Source organism: Somniosus microcephalus, unplaced genomic scaffold (genome assembly GCF_052327205.1).
Source record: "Somniosus microcephalus isolate GS21.2 unplaced genomic scaffold, FLI_Smic_1.0 unresolved_chr9, whole genome shotgun sequence".
Taxonomy (NCBI): Eukaryota; Metazoa; Chordata; class Chondrichthyes; order Squaliformes; family Somniosidae; genus Somniosus; species Somniosus microcephalus.
This window is the reverse complement of record NW_028225187.1, coordinates 9,981,016-9,993,112: the sequence shown is the minus strand read 5'-3', so window position 1 is coordinate 9,993,112 and position 12,097 is coordinate 9,981,016. Positions and strand designations below refer to the sequence as shown.

At 47.2% G+C, this 12,097-nt stretch overlaps 1 protein-coding gene across 1 annotated transcript in view; it reads left to right on the top strand.

Moving 5' to 3' along the window:
• The first annotated feature begins 1,874 nt into the window (after nucleotides 1–1,874).
• Nucleotides 1,875–12,097, top strand: part of LOC147084738 (putative G protein-coupled receptor 139) — a 30,342-nt gene continuing 20,119 nt past the window's right edge. The window contains exons 1-3 of the mRNA XM_085979330.1: nucleotides 1,875–1,997; nucleotides 2,331–2,486; nucleotides 3,299–3,430. Coding sequence (XP_085835456.1) covers nucleotides 1,875–1,997; nucleotides 2,331–2,486; nucleotides 3,299–3,430 — 411 coding nt within the window. The remainder of the gene's footprint in view (nucleotides 1,998–2,330; nucleotides 2,487–3,298; nucleotides 3,431–12,097) is intronic.

Here is a 12,097-nt window from a genome sequence, read left to right as displayed (position 1 = left end):
TGCATCAAGAGAGGTTCAAGAAATAGTCAGGAGAGTGTCAAGAGTGGGTCAGGAGAGTATCAAGAGAGAGTCAAGAGCGAGTCAAGAGAGATTGGCAAGGGGGAATAAAGAGAGTGGTGAGGGAGAGTCAACGGAGAGTCAAGGGTGTGTCAAGGGAGAGTCAGGTGAGAGTCAAGGGAGAGCCAAAAGAGAGTCAAGTGAGAGTCAAGAGAGAGGCAAGAGAGAGGCAAGGGAGAGTCAAAGGAGAGTCAAGGGAGAGTCAAGGGAGAGTCAAGGGAGTGTCAAGGGAGAGTCAATAGAGTGTCAAGAGAGAGTCAATACAGTGTCAAGAGAGAGTCAAGAGAGAATCAAGAGAGCGTCAAGGGAGAATCAAGGGAGAGTCAAGGGAGAGTCAAGAGAGAGAGTCAATACAGTGTCAAGAGAGAGTCAAGAGAGAATCAAGAGAGCGTCAAGGGAGAATCAAGGGAGAGTCAAGGGAGAGTCAAGGGAGAGTCAAGAGAGAGTCAAGAGAGAGTCAAGGGAGAGTCAAGGGAGAGTCAAGAGAGAGTCAAGGGAGAGTCAAGAGAGAGTCAAGGGAGAGTCAAGGGAGAGTCAACAGAGAGTCAAGTGAGAGTCAAGAGAGAGTCAAGAGAGAGTCAAGGGAGATTCAAGGGAGAGTCAAGAGAGTGTCAAGGGAGAGTCAAGAGAGAATCAAGGGAGAGTCACGAGAGTGTCAAGAGAGAGACAAGAGAGAGTCAAGAGAGCGTCAAGGGAGAGTCAAGAGAGAGTCAAGAGAGAGTCAATAGATAGTCAAGAGAGAGTCAAGAGAGAATCAAGAGCGAGTCAAGAGAGCGTCAAGGGATCATCAAGAAAGAGTCAACGTAGAGTCGAGAGAGATTCGAGAGAGAGTCGAGAGAGAATCAAGAGAGAATCAAGGGAGAGTCAAGAGACAGTTATTTGAGATTCAAGAGGGAGTCAAGGGAGAGTCCATTGATGTCGAGGGAAAGTCAAGAGAGTGTCAAGGGAGAATCAAAGGAGAATCAAGGGAGAGGCAAGGAAGAGTCAAGGGTGGGTCAAGGGAGAGTCAACAGAGTCAAAGGAGCGTCCAGAGAGAGTCAAGGGAGATTCAAGAGAGAGTTTCAAGAGAGCGTGTAGAGAAAGTGAAGAGAGAGTTAAGAGAGATTGAAGAGAGTATCAGTGGAGAGTCAAGTGAGAGTCAGGAGAGTGTCAAGGGAGAGTCAAGGAAGAGTGAAGGGAGAGTGAAGAGAGAGTGAACAGAGAGTGAATAGAGAGTGAAGGGAGAGTGAAGGGAGAGTGAAGGGAGAGTGAAGGGAGAGTCAAGAGAGAGTCAAGAGAGAGTCAAGAGAGAGTCAAGAGAGAGTCAAGAGAGGGTCAAGAGAGAGTCAACAGAGAGTCAACAGAGAGTGTCAAGAGAATGTCAAGAGAGTGTCAAGAGAGGGACAAGTCAAGAGACTGTCAAGAGAGAGTCAACAGCGAATGTCAAGAGAATGTCAAGAGAGTGTCAAGACAGTGTCAAGTCAAGAGAGAGTCAACAGAGAGGGTCAAGAGAGTGTCAAGAGAGTGTCAAGGGAGAGTCAAGAGAGTACCAGCGAGAGCCAGCAGTCGCGCAGAAGACAGGGACAGCCAGAGACTGCAAGACAGCGAGAAAGAAGCAGATAAACAGACAGAGAGACAGAGACATACAGGCAGCCATAGACTGAGGCAGACTGAGACAGAGACAGAGAAAATTAGAGACAAATACAAACAAGTGAATGTGGTAGCCAGAGAGACAGAGGAAGACATACAGAGACAGACAGACAGAGAGACAGACACGGACTAACAGAGAGACAGAGACAATCAGAGACAGAGAAATAGAGAGGCAGACAGAGACAGGCATGCAGAGACTTAAAGACAAAGACAAGGAGAAGGAGACAGAGAGGCAGAGAGAGCTAGGCAGAGAGAAACAGACAGACACACAGAGATACTCAGACAGAAAGACAGAGAGACACAGAGAGAGACAGAGGGGTTCAGAGAGGGTCAGAGAGTTTCAGTGTGTGTCAGAGAGAGAGTCAGAGAGAGTCAGAGAGAGTCAGAATGTCAGAGAGTGTCCGAGAGAGACAGAGGAAGGCAGAGAGTCAGAGAGAGGCAGAGAGAGTTAGAGAGAATTGGAGCGAGTCAGAGCGAGTCAGGGTGGTAGCCAGAGAGACAGAGGAAGACATACAGAGACAGACAGAGAGAGAGACAGAGACGGACAGACAGAGACAGACAGAGAGTGAGACAGAGACGGGCAAACAGAGGGACAGAGGCAATCAGAGAGAGAGATAGAGAGACAGACAGAGGCAGGCATGCAGAGACATAAAGACAGAGACAGAGAGAAGGAGACAGAGAGACAGAGACAGACAGACCGAGATAGACAGACAGAGAGACAGAGAGAGACAGAGAGAGGCAGTGAGTTTCAGAGAATGTCAGATATTGTCAGAGTGGCAGAGAGTGCCAGAGAGTGCCAGGTATTGCCAGAGAGAGACAGAGAGAGTCAGAGAATATCTAAAATTTCTAGAGTGCCTGCTAAGTGTCTGTGGAGTGTCTGCGGCGTGTCTGTGGAGTGCCTGCAGTGAGCCTGCAGAGTGTCTGCAGAATGTCTGCAGAGAGTCAAGAGAGGGACAGAGCGAGCCAGCAGATGGGCAGCAGAGAGAGACAGACGACAGTCAGAGAGACAGGGACAGCAAGACAGGGAGACTGAAACAGAGAGAGAGAGATGGACAGACACAGGCACAGACGTATAGACAGCTAGAGACAGATACAGAGACAGTCTGAGACAAAAACAGACAAACTTAGAGACAGATACAAACAAGTGAAAGTGGCAGCCAGAGAGAAAGAGGCAGACATACAGAGACGGACAGACAGAGAGAGGGACACTGACAAATAGAGAGACATAGACAATCAGAGACAGAGAAATAGAGAGGCAGACAGAGACAGGCATGCAGAAATTTAAAGACAGACACAGGGAGAAGGAGACAGAGAGACAGAGACAGATAGGCAGAGAGAAACAGACAGACAGATGGAGATACCCAGACAGAGAGACAGAGAGAGACACAGAGAGAGACAGAGGGGTTCAGAGAGGACCAGAGCGTTTCAGCGTGTGTCAGCGAGAGAGTCAGAGTGTCAGAGTGTAAGAGAGTGTCAGAGAGTGTCAGAGAGAGACAGAGGGAGGCAGGGAGAGGCACAGAGAGGCAAAGAGGGTCAGAGAGAATCGGAGCGAGTCAGAGAGAGTCAAAGAGTGCTAGAGTGTATCAGAGAGTGTCAGAGAGAGACAGAGAGACAGAGAGAGACAGAGAGAGACAGAGTGAAACAGAGAGAAACAGAGAGAGAGAGAGCGAGTCAGAGAGTATCTCGAGTGTCTGCAGAGTGTCTGCAGGGTGTCTGCATAGTGTCTGCAGAGCTTCTGCAGAGAGTGAAGAGGGGGGCCAGAGAAAGCCAGCAGACGTGCAGAAGACAGAGACAGACAGACAGACAGAGAGACAGAGACAGCAAGGCATGGAGATAGAAACAGAGAGACAGACAGATAGGCAGAAAGAGACAGAGGGAGACAGAGTGAGACAGAGAGAGTATCTAGCGTGTCTAGAGTGTCTGCGGAGTGTCTATGGAGTGTCTGCAGAGTGTCTGCAGAGTGGCTGCAGAATGTCTGCAGAGAGTCAAGAGAGGTACAGAGATAGCCAGCAGACGGGCAGCAGACAGAGAAAAACAGTCAGAGAGACAGAGACAGCAAGTTAGGAAGACCAAAACAGAGAGACAGACAGATAGAAAGACACAGACACAGACATGCAGACAGACAGAGACAGAGACAGACTGAAACAGAGGCAGACAAACTTAGAGACAGATACAAACATTTGAAAGTGGCAGCCAGAGAGACAGGGGCAGACATACAGAGACAGACAGATAGAGAGACAGAGACGGACAGACAGAGAGACAGAGACAGCAAGACAGGGAGACAGAGATAGAGAGGCAGAGATAGAGAGAGAGGCACAGACAGAGACATACAGACAGCCAGAGACAGCGACAGACTGAGACAGAGACAGACAAACTTAAAGACAGATACATACAAGTGATAGTGGCAGCCAGAGAGACAGAGGCAGACAGACAGAGAGACAGACAGTCAGAGAGACTGAGAGAGAAAGACACCGACAATCAGAGATAGAGAAATAGAGAGACAGACATAGACAGACATGCAGAGACACAAAGACAGAGACAGAGAGAAGGAGACAGATAGACCGAGGGAAACAAACAGACAGACAGAGATAGACAGACAAACAGACAGAGAGTAACAGAGAGAGACAGGCATGCAGAGGCACAAAGGCAGAGACAGTGAGAAGGAGTCAGAATGACAGAGACAGATAGACAGAGACAGATAGACAGAGAGAAACAGATAGACAGAGAGACACAGACAGACAGGCAGAGAGCCAGGGAGGGACAGCCAGATAGAGAACCAGAGACAGAGAGGGACAGAGTGAGAAAAAGAGAGACAAACAGAGACAAAGAGAGACAAACAGAGACAGAGAAATAGAGAGACAATCAGAGAATGGCATGCAGAGACACAAAGACAGAAACAGAGAGAAGGAGACAGAGTGTCAGAGACAGATAGACAGTGAGAAACAGACCGACAGAGATAGAGAGACACAGAGACAGAGAGTGACAGAGAGAGAGAGACAGAGCGAGAGAGAGAGAGAGAGACAGCCATACAAACAGTGAGACAGTGAGAGGCACAGAGAGACAGACACAAACAGAGTCATACAGGCAGTCAGAGTGAGATAGGTACAAACAAAGAGAAAGTGGCAGCCAGACAGACAGAGAGAGACATACAGAGACAGGCAAACACTCAGACAGACAGACAGTCAGAGACAAACACAGACAGAGAGACAAACACAGAGAGAGAGACAGGGACACAGAATTCACAGAGTCAGAGAGACAGAGAGACAAAGAGACAGACACACACTGACGGTGACAAACACTTCAAAGAGAGGCAGACAGACTGAGAGGAAGACAGACCGAGAGGGAAACGGCGAAATGCAGGGGCAGACAGACAGACAGACTGAGACAGACAGGGAAACAGTCAGAGACGGACATTGAGAGGGAGGCCAGACAGAGATACACAGAGAGATAGAGACAGACTGGCAAACAGTGACCGAAGCATACATGCATACCGAGACAGCCAAAGACAGAACATGCAGAGCATGACAGGCCGAAAAGGACATACAGAGACAGACATACCGAGACAAATTGAGTCAGACTCAGACAGGCAGAGATGGATTCAGAGGGTCAGAGAGAGGCAGATACTTACAGACGGACACAGAAAGACAGAGACATGTTGAGAGAAAGAGACAAAAAGAGAAAAATCAAAGAGAACAGACACAGAGACAGACAGGGAGACAGACACAGACAGGGAGACAGAGACATATTCGCAGACAGAAAGAGAGTGAGAGAGATGGAGAAATAGACAAAAAGACAGACAGAGAGTGAGACAGAGAAAGATAGACAGACAAAGACAGACACAGACACACTTAAAGACAGATACAAACACAGTCAAAGAGGCGGCCAGTGAGACAGACAGACAGTCAACAGAAACAGACAGACAGACAGAGACAGACAGAGGCACACTTAAAGACAGATACAGACACAGTCAAAGAGGCGGCCAGAGAGACCGAGACAGACAGACAGAGACAGAGAGGCACACTGATGGAAGGCAGACACACAAGGAGAGGCAGACAGACCGAGAGGAAGACAGACTGAGAGGCAGACAACGATATACAGGGACAGACAGACAGAGACACAGAAATACAGACTGAGTCAGACCGAGAAACAGTCAGAGGCGGACATTGAGAGGGAAATCTGACAGAGATATACAGAGAGATAGAGACACACTGGCAGATAGTGACAGAGGCATACACGCAATACTCAGACAGACAATGACAGAACATGCAAATCATGACAGACTGATAAGGACATACAGCGATACACATACAGAGACTAATTGAGTCAGACTCAGACAGACAGAGACTGCCAGAGGCAGACTCAGAGGGCCAGAGACAGCAGAGAGTGACAGAGACAGAAAGACAGACAGACGGAGATAGACAGATATAGAGAGAGACAGGCAGGCAGAGAGACATAGAAGAATATCAGATAGACAGACACACAGAGAAAGATCCTCAGACTGACAGAGTTGGACAGACAGACAGTCAGACAAAGACATACAGACAAGGCAATGACAAAGACATACAGAGGCACAGTCAGCAACAGAAACTGACAGAGAGACAGAAAGAGAGGGCCAGAGAGTGCCAGCCGACGGGCCAAATAGGGGCAGAAGACAGAGAGAGACAAACAAAGAGACAGACATTCATAGACAGTCAGCCAGGGACAGACAGACAGAGACTGATATACAAACACAGATAGATGGAAATAGGGTTAGAGACAGTCAAGAGAAAGAAAGACAGAGAGACAGACACAAAGAAACAGATTCACAGAGTCAGAGACGCAGAGACAGAGAGAGAGACAGAGACATACATACAGACAGGCAGACAGAGACAGCCCACAGAGACACAGAGATACAAAGACAGAAACTCAGAGGTACAGAGACAGAGAGGCAGAGACAGAGACAGAGAGAGGCAGGACAGAGAGAGAAAGACGGAGAGAGAGTCAGACAGAGACAAAAAGACAGAGACATAGAGACAGAGAACGACTGAGACAGAGACAGATAAATTTGGAGACAGATACAAACAAAGTGTAACAAGCAGCCAGAAAGATGGAGACAGCCATACAGAGACAGGCAGGCACACAGATGGAAGACAGACACACAAAGAGAGGCAGACGGACCAGGAGGAAGACAGACTGAGAGGAAACAGCGATATAAAGGGAAAGACAGACAGAGACACAGAGAAACAGACTGAGACAGACCGAGAAACAGTCAGAGACGGACATTGAGAGGATGATCAGAGACAGATAGAGATAGAGACAGATTGGCAGATAGTGACAGAGGCCTACACGCAATACTGAGACAGACAATGACAGAACTTGCAGAGTGTGACAGACAGACAAGGACATACAGAGACAGAAATACAGAGACAAATTCAGTCAGACTCAGGCAGACAGAGACTGACAGAAACAAACTCACAGAGCCAGAGACAGCAGAGAGAGAGAGAGAGACAGATTCAGACAGACAGATCGACAGAGATAGACAGAAATCAAGAGAGCCAGGCAGGCAGAGAGACAGACAAACATATCAGATATACAGAGACACAGAGAGAAAGATCATCAAACTGACAGAGTCAGAGAGAGGTAGACAGAGAGACAGAGACAGTCAGACAAAGAGATACAGACAAGACAATGCCGAAGGCAGAAGTGGAACAGTCAGCAACAGAAATTGAGAGAGAGAGAGGGAGATAGAGAGAGACAGACAGAGAGAGAGCGTCAGAGAGAGACAGAGAGAGAGAGCGTCAGAGAGGGCCAGGGATGGCCAGAGAGGACCAGCGAGGGCCACGGATGGCCAGAGAGGGCCAGGGAGGGGCAGAGAGAACCAGCGAGGGCCAGAGAGGGCCAGAGAGGGCCACGGATGGCTAGATAGGGCCAGGGAGGGCCAGGGAGGGCCAGAGAGGACCAGCGAGGGCCACATAGGGCCAGAGAGGACCAAGGATGGCCAGAGAGGGCCAGGGAGGCCCAGGGAGGGCCAGAGAGGACCAGCGAGGGCCAGAGAGGGCCAGAAAGAGTCAGAGAGTGCCAGGGATGGCCAGAGAGGGCCAGGGAGGGCCAGGGAGGGCCAGAGAGGACCAGCGAGGGCCAGAGAGGACCAGCGAGGGCCAAGGATGGCCAGAGAGGGCCAGGGAGGGCCAGGGAGAGCCAGAGAGGACCAGGGATGGCTATAGAGAACAAGCGAGAGACAGCGAAGGCCAGCAGGCAGGAAGAAGAGGGGCAGAAGAGGGTCAGAAGACAGAGACAGAGACTGACAGTCAGCCAAGGTCAGACAGACAGAGACCGACATACAAACACAGATACATGGACATAGGGATAGAGACAGTCAGAGACAAACAATGACAAAGAGAGATAGAGCCAGAGAAATAGAGCCGCAGAGACAGAGCCAGAGAGCCAGAGGACCCGAGAGCCAGAGAGCCAGAGAACCAGAGCGCCAGAGAGATACACAGACAGAGAGATACAGAGAAAGAGAGACAGAGACTGAGAGAGAGATAGAATCAGAATGAGAGATAGAGACAGGGACAGACAGACAGACAGACAGACAGAGACAGACAGACAGACAGATAGAGACAGGGGCAGACAGACAGATAAAGTTAAATATTTGGGATTCTGTTGGTTTAAGAAGAGTAAAACAAGGTTACACTGCAGTAGGAGTAAATTGGCACAGCAGGCAGTGGAAACCAGTTTTCTAACCAATCAGCAGGGGTGACTCATTTGGCTGTAAACAAAAAAACAGTATAAAAAGACCAGGCTAGTGCGAGCAAGCACTGAATGCGAGTCAGCAGAGAGTGCTGTGAGTTTGGGTAAGTGTGTGAGTTAGGGTAAGTGGGGTGTTAGCTGCTCTTTCCAAACTTTATCTCTGTGGGTTGTAGTTAATAAGGCCTTTCTGGTGCAGAGTGACTGTTGGTAAACCATTAAACTGGTGTAATTGGAGGGATTGATTTAAATTAATTCCAATTAATTAAAGGGGATACTAGCATCTATAATCGGGCAGAGGGTGTCCATAACTAACAATAAAAAATTTAATTAATTACATAGAATGGAACAGGTGATGTGTCACTGTTGCGAGATGTGGGAGCCGGTCAACCCCATTGAGGCTCACGGTGATTACGTCAGTGAAAAGTGTCTGCTGCTATAGCAACTCCAGCTCCGTGTTGATGAGCTGGAGTCTGAGCTTCAGACACTGCGACACATCAGGGAGGGGGAGAAGTAACTGGACTCTGTGTATCAGGAGGTGATCACACCTATGAAGTTAATTAATTCAGATGTAGCCCATAGTCAGGGACAGGACGGTGTGACTACAAGTGAGGCAGGTACGGGGATCCAGGAGGTAGAGCTGGAGGAGCCGCAGCCCTTGCTCCTGTCCAGCAGTTTCAAGGATTTTACTCCATGTGGGGACGGGAGCAGCGACTGCAGGGAGGATGAGCAACCTGGCCACAGCACCGTGGAACGGGGGGCCATTCAAGAGGGGGGAGTAACAAGAAATGTTGTAGTGGTAGGGGATATTATTATTAGGGGGATAGATAGAGTTCTCTGCAGCCGAGAGTGAGAGACCCGAAGGCTGTGTTACCTACCCGGCGCCAGGGTTAAGGACATCTCCTATTGGCTGGAAAGAAACTTGCAGTGGGAGGGGGTGGAACCAGTTGTCGTGGTCCATGTTGGTACAAAGGACGTAGATAAGTCTAGGAAGCCGGTTCTGTTAAAGGAGTATGAACAGCTAGGGGTCAAATTAAAAAGCAGAACCTCAAGGGTAATAATCTCTGGATTATTACCTGAGCCACGAGCGAATTTGGCTAGGAAAAATACAATTAGAGAGTTAAATGCGTGGCTCAAAGACTGGTGTGGGAGAAATGGGTTTTGCTTCCTGGGGCACTGGCACCAGTACTGGGGCAGGAGGGAGCTGTTCCATTGGGACGGGCTTCACTTGGCCAGTGCTGGGACTAGAGTCCTGGCAGATCATATAACAAGAGCTGTATAGAGGGCTTTAAACTAACTAGTGGGGGGGAGGTTCCTAGAGAGCAAATAATAAAAATGACAACAGAGAAGGTCATAGACTTAGGTAGCAGTGGGGAAATTAAAAACCAGATCGTGCCAGGAAGGGGCAGAAGGTATGGAGTAAAAGGTAAAGTATTAAAAGGGCAAAAGCAGGAACTAAGTTTCACAAAACATATTTGAAAGTTCTCTATCTGAGTGCACGTAGCATTCGTAACAAAATAGACGAGTTAATGGCACAAATAACTACATATGGGTATGATCGTGTGGCCATTACAGAAACATGGCTGCAGGGTGACAATGCCTGGGAATTAAACATACCCGGTTATTTAACGATCGGGAAGGCCAGGCAGGAAGGAAGGGAAGGTGGGGTGGCTATGTTAATAAAGGAAGGAATCACTGTAATACAGAGAAATGATATTGGGTCAAAAGATCAGGATAATGAAACAGTTTGGGTGGAGGTAAGGAATAATAAGGGGAAAAACACTAGTGGGCGTAATCTAAATGCCTCCAAACAGTTGCAACTATGTTGGATGGAGTATCAATCAGGAAATAGTTGAGGCTTGTAATAAGGGAACATCTATAATTATGGGGGATTTTAACTATCATATTAATTGGACAAATCAAATTGGGCAGGGCCGCCTTGAGGATGAGTTCATTGAGTGTATTAGAGATGGGTTTCTTGAGCAGTATGTAACTGAACCGACCAGGGGGCAAGCAACCTTAGATCTGCTCCTGTGTAACGAGATAGGATTAATTAAAAATGTCCGAGTAATGGATCCCTTTGGAATGAGTGACCATAACATGGTTGAATTCCATATTCAATTAGAGGGTGAGAAGGTTGGATCGCAAACAAGCGTGCTAAGCTTGAATAAAGGAGACTATGAAGGTATTAGAGCGGAATTGAGTAGAGTGGATTGGGAAAATAGATTAAAGGGTAAGACGATACATGATCAGTGGTGTACATTTAAAGAGTTATTTTACAACTTCCAAAAAATATATATTCCACTGAGAAGAAAAGGGTGTAAAAGAAAAGTCAGCCATCCATGGCGAAGTAAAGAAATTAAGGATAGTATTCGACTAAAAACAAGGGCATATAAGGTAGCCGAATCTAGTGGGAGGATAGAGGATTGGGAAAACTTTAAAAGACAGCAAAAAATAAAAAAAAGATTGATTAAGGAAGTGATGAGAGATTATGAAGTAAATTAGCAAAAAATATAAAAACAGATAGTAAGAGTTTTTATATAGTTATATAAAAAGAAAAAGGGTGGCTAAAGTAAATGTTGGTCCCTTAGAGGATGAGACCAGGAAATTAATGGTGGGAAATATGGAGGTGGCAAAAACACTGAATGAATATTTTGTATCAGTCTTTACAGTCGAAGACACTAAGAATATCCCAACACTGGACAAACAGGGGGCTATAGCGGGGGAGGAGCTATACACGATCAAAATCTCTAAGGAAATGGTACTCGGTAAAATAATGGGACTTAAGGCAGATAAATCACCTGGACCTGATGGCTTACATCCTAGGGTCTTGAGGGAAGTGGCGGTAGGGATTGTGGATGCATTGGTAATAATTTTCCAAAACTCCCTGGACTCAGCAAAGGTCCCGGCAGACTGGAAAACTGCTAATGTAACACCCTTATTTAAAAAGGGCAGTGGACAGAAGGCTGGAAACTATAGCCTAACATCTGTGTTAGGTAAAATTTTGGAGTCCATTATTAAGGAGACAGTAACAGGACATTTGGATAATCATCATTTAATAGGACAAATTCAGCATTGTTTTATGAAGGGGAAGTCATGTTTGACAAATGTGCTGGAGTTCTTTGAGGAAGTAACATATAGGGTGGATAAAGGGGAACCAGTGGACGTAGTGTACTTAGACTTCCAAAATGCATTTGACAAGGTGCCACACAAGATTATTGCTTAAGATAAAAATCACGGGATTGGGGTAATATTCTGGCATGGATAGAGGATTGGCTATCTAACAGAAGGCAGAGATTTGGGATAAATGGTTCATTCTCAGAATTGCAATCAGTAACTGGTGTTGTTCCGCAGGGGTCGGTGCTGCGTCCCCAACTCTTTACAATCTATATTAACAATTTGGAGGAGGGGACCGTGTAACATATCAAAGTTTGCAGATTATACTAAGATGGGAGGGAAAGTAGTGAGTGAGGACGCCATAAAAAACCTGCAAGGGGACATAGACAGGCTAATAAGTGGGCAGAGATTTGGCAGTTGGAATACAATACTGGAAAGTGTGAGGTTATGCACTTTGGCAGGAAAAATCGTAGAGCAATCTATTATCTTAATGGCAAGAAACTGGAAAGTACTGAAGTACAAAGGGATCTGGGGGTCCTGGTGCACGAAACTCAAAAGGTTAGTATGC